The sequence below is a fragment of the Nanorana parkeri genome, unplaced genomic scaffold, assembly GCF_000935625.1.
Source record: "Nanorana parkeri isolate BGI_ZX_2015 unplaced genomic scaffold, ASM93562v1 scaffold431, whole genome shotgun sequence".
NCBI classification, from domain to species: Eukaryota; Metazoa; Chordata; class Amphibia; order Anura; family Dicroglossidae; genus Nanorana; species Nanorana parkeri.
This window is the reverse complement of record NW_017306699.1, coordinates 678,826-683,139: the sequence shown is the minus strand read 5'-3', so window position 1 is coordinate 683,139 and position 4,314 is coordinate 678,826. Positions and strand designations below refer to the sequence as shown.

General features: G+C 42.1%; 1 protein-coding gene across 1 annotated transcript in view; it reads left to right on the top strand.

The window, feature by feature from the left end:
* The window catches only part of LOC108789928 (protein shisa-1-like), a 3,108-nt gene extending 614 nt beyond the window's left edge, over positions 1 to 2,494 (top strand). Inside the window, exon 2 of the mRNA XM_018560072.1 lies at positions 1,965 to 2,494. Within this exon, the coding sequence (XP_018415574.1) occupies positions 1,965 to 2,494 (530 nt within the window). The remainder of the gene's footprint in view (positions 1 to 1,964) is intronic.
* The last annotated feature ends 1,820 nt before the right edge of the window (positions 2,495 to 4,314 follow it).

Below are 4,314 nucleotides of genomic sequence, written 5' to 3'. Positions count from 1 at the left end.
GGGGGGGGGGAGAAGCAGAACTCCTTTTTGTGTTTTGTACTGCTCTCTGGGGCTCTATTAGGGAGATTTAACCTCATTTCCTGATAAAGTTTTACAAGACTAGGAGGTAAGGAAAAATCTACACTAATATATAAAAACTATCGGGGGCTTCATCCTTCCCTTAACTCATGATTTTATGCCTGTCTGCTTTTGGAGCGTTTTACCTTTTATGTTCTGTCTGCTAAGATGTCAGAGTAAATCCTCCTTTAAAGCTGGCCATACACCTTACAATTATCTGCAGATTTTCTGTGGTCAGATGGAAAAGGTGCAACAGATTCCTCCATCTACACTTAACTGTGTGGATGGAGTAATCTCCACCTGGGCCAATCTGTTGCACTTTTTCCATCTGACCACAGAAAATCTGCAGATAATTGTAAGGTGTATGGGCACCTTTTAAGGAGCCCCAGATAATTGCAAAAACCTGACCAGTTTTTTTTAACACTTTCTCACAACATCCAAAACTAAGAAGGGGGTTGGCCGGCTATACCCTTCCATAGATGGAACAATGTTTCATCCAAAAGTTTCAGAACACTTGGTTGTTAAATACAGAGAGGATGGGAATACATTCTTATTAATGGGAGCTGGTATGAGTACACGTAGTGGTGAGCATTGGAATCTCTAACTAAGGTCATAAATCTACCAGATTGCTAGCATCTAAAAGTTGTTATAAATGATTTCATGGATGATCAATGGACTGTAATCTTTAGGGTAGGTTCAGACCTGAGCGACGTGCGTCCCAGGTCCACGTGATCATGTGCTACTGAACGCAGCGCTTGCCGCGCGGCCCCATTGATTTCAAAGGGGTTACATCCCTGTGGCAATCGCTAACAAAAAGCTACAAGTACCCTTTTTTCGCTGCGACTGTATTCAATTGCAAGGGGTGCAATCGCAGTGGGAAACCATGCGATCTGCCCGGCACAACTGCAGTGCCATTAGAAAATAATGGCACCCACAGCTTGATCGGCTGTGGTGGGTGACTCCGTGACCGCCCGACGATCCGGGTGGTTTTGTGCGCGATTGCCGTGCGGTCAGGAGTCGCCCAGGTGTGAACCTAGCCTGAATATTTTAGAGCTTTATTAGTGTCCCTTGATGGGATTTGGTAACAGACTGGATTGGATGCTGGTAACATTATCCATGCTTGTTCCAGACTAGAACTGATGGGTGTAGTACCAATTCCAGAGATTTCCCAACATGCTTGAGAATCTAAACATTCAACTGCTTTGTATACTTTTACAATGTAATAGTCCTTTCCCTGTACATCTGTAATCCTCAAGTAACCACTGCACAAGCTGCAATAAAGAATTATATGGTTACTATGGGAGGGATCATGTAAATCTTCTGTCTATAGTAGGTATAAGTTTTTGTGTTGCAGGTCTAGACCAGAAGTGGGCAACCTCTGCACTCCAGCTGTGGTGGAACTATGAGGGCATTGCATGACTTCCAGATGCATAGGCATGATGGGATTTGTAGTTTCATCACAGCTGAAGTTCCGATGTTGCCTACCCTGCTCTAGATGTTACCTAATGGAAATTGTGTAAATGCACTGTTGCACTTTTTTGTTTGAAGTGTTTAACACATGCAGTTAAAACAAGTTGTGGGGATCTGCTGTAACCTATTCACTTTGGGTTTTGAGCAACAGAGGCATTTTCCCTTTTAGTGATGCTTTCTCTGATATAAAATATTAGAATTATATCTAAAATATTTACTGCAAGCCCTGTGCCACAGATCGTCAATGTGCATTACTGTCTTTACAAGAAATCCCTGTGCTGCTTATCTCATTCATATGGCTGTGTTAGCCATAAGTGGAGGCCAGCTATGGGAATTATTAATTGGCCCAACCAGGACTTTGAGCTGTTTTTGACTTTTTTTTTTTTTTTTCACTTGCACAAATGCTTTTAAAAAAATGCCTTTTTATTTTCTTTTAGTGCCCATCTACCTCCCCTTCCTGCTGGTTGGCAGTATGTTTGTGACCTTTGTTATTGTGGGCTCGCTTGTGGGAGTATGCTGCTGCAGATGTCTGAAACCTGAGGAAGGAACACAGATTGGTGCTCCTGCCCAACAAAGCCGACTCCTGGACACAGAAACGTCTACTGACACATCAAGGCATTCCAGTTCCAGCTCCGCCTCTGCACCTCGTGGCTCCCTCAGCAACAATCCTCATAATCTCTGCTCTCTGGGCAATGAAAATCTTAATATGTATATGAATATGCCTACGGCTTTTCCCATCATGGCTTGTCCACCAAATGCTCAGTTTATGCATCCTGCAACCACCGCATCACCTTTCTTACAACCGCCATTCATCAATTATGCTGTACCAGCGGACCATGCTATACTAATGACCCCAGCCTCTTACATTGATGCCAGGAACTGCTACCCACAATCTGCCAATGGCTACCTTCCACTGAACCAGCATATTGACCTACCTGTGACTAATGACGCAGCTGCTAAGTGCTGAGCCCATGGAGCATCTAGTGTTGGGTAGTTGACTGAATGCTACATACAGTAGAATGGCTGTCATATTTCAAAGACAATAGTATGATTTACCCAGCAAGCCATTCTTTTACTTCTTGCCTTGCTCAATATTTGAACAGTTTTCTCCAAAAGTACTATCCTGAATGTCTCAGATTTGTAAGTGGCTTGGAACACACTTAGCTGAAGTCTGAATTGGACACCAACTCTCTGTTGTGGGGCATCATCCAATCAGAGTGACTGTTTACATTTTAAGCCAAGAGACCCCTTGGAATGTTGACTGGCCAAAGGGCATAATCCTAAGAAACCACTAAAGCTTTAATTTAAAAAAAATTCTGAATGTAAAATGTTTCTAATGAGACAAGTTAAGTATTGAAATCTGTTCTGCTTTAAAGCAAACTGGTGCATTTTAAGGTTTTAGAGAGATGGGTGGTTTGTGTGTGGAGTTTGTTTAATTTTTTTATTGTTTGCCATTCTTGGACTGCTTTACTAGAATGAAGGGAAATTAGTAGGTGTTGCTTCTTGGGTTGTGACTTTAGTAATTGAGCCCTCAATGAATGAGATTGCCGAATGTGAAAAAAGTTGGGGGGGGCTTATTCTTTTAAAGTTTGTCTACTTCTACCAATACTTAATTATTACATGGATGCTGTGCATCTACAATCTGACCAGTGACTTGGGACTCTTGCACAAGGCCATTGTACTGTCTCCTGTGACAAGGCCTGATGTTTCATATATTGGTGAATGTAGGGTGTTGTGCATCCACTGGGTACAGTAGACCCTCATTAAATCCAGGGGTTGAACCTTTTAGTGAAGTCGTTTCTATTAAAGGGTGCTCATGTGCTTGGACCTTAAAGCCTGTGTAAGCCATTGAAGTGCATCTATGGTCTTTCTTTCTGTAGTTTTGGGTATAGTAGGGAATGGCTTTATTTTTGCTGCGTCCCATTCTAGAAACTTAATGGAAGGTAAAGGTAATCTACTCTTGGACATCTGTAACCAGAACATTCAACTACCTTGGTCTGGTGACAACTATAAAATCTACTTTCTGTCCTGGTGATAAAGGTCACTTGGACAAATAGTGAATCTTCCTTGGAGGAAGACATGGACAATCATAAAAACTTCACAGATTTTTTATATATATATATATATATACACACAATGTGGCTAGAGAATTTTAATGGGGGGGGTTAATTGCAATGAAAATTGGTGTACCGAGTGTAAATCTGTATGTCCGCTTATGTCATGCATGTTAAAGTAAGGTTTGGTCATTGTTGCCCAAAACCACCAACAGGGATTCCTGAAGGTGCCCATGCACTGTGCAAATTTCGGCTGCTTTTTGAGTAAACGGACAAAATTCACACAGTGTGCTGCTTTTGGCCGGCATCCCTCTTCCAGTTGAAGGGGCCCGCCGGAAAATCTTCGTACGATCAGAGAGGGCAGCCAATAAGCTGCCCTCTCTGATCAGATATTCTGACGGGCCAGCATTCAGCTTCAGGCTGTCTACGCATCGGTTGGGGAGAGCTGGTGAAGGCAGCAATGTATTTAAATGGCAATGCAGCCATGCTTGACAAGTGCTGTTGTATTTGACGTGTCTCCCCCTACCCCCATTTTATTTTTTTCTAAAGACTGTAAAAAAACTGAATTGCTTCTGGAAAAGGAGCGTGTTGATTGCACTTTTTCTTGCAGTAAAAATAAACTGCTTTCAAAATTTCTGATGTTGTGCTGTGGATTGTGTACACATTAATTCATCTAGTTAAGCTGAAAACAGAGTAATTTGGGGCTTTTAGAAAAAATTCACCTAGTAGAAAA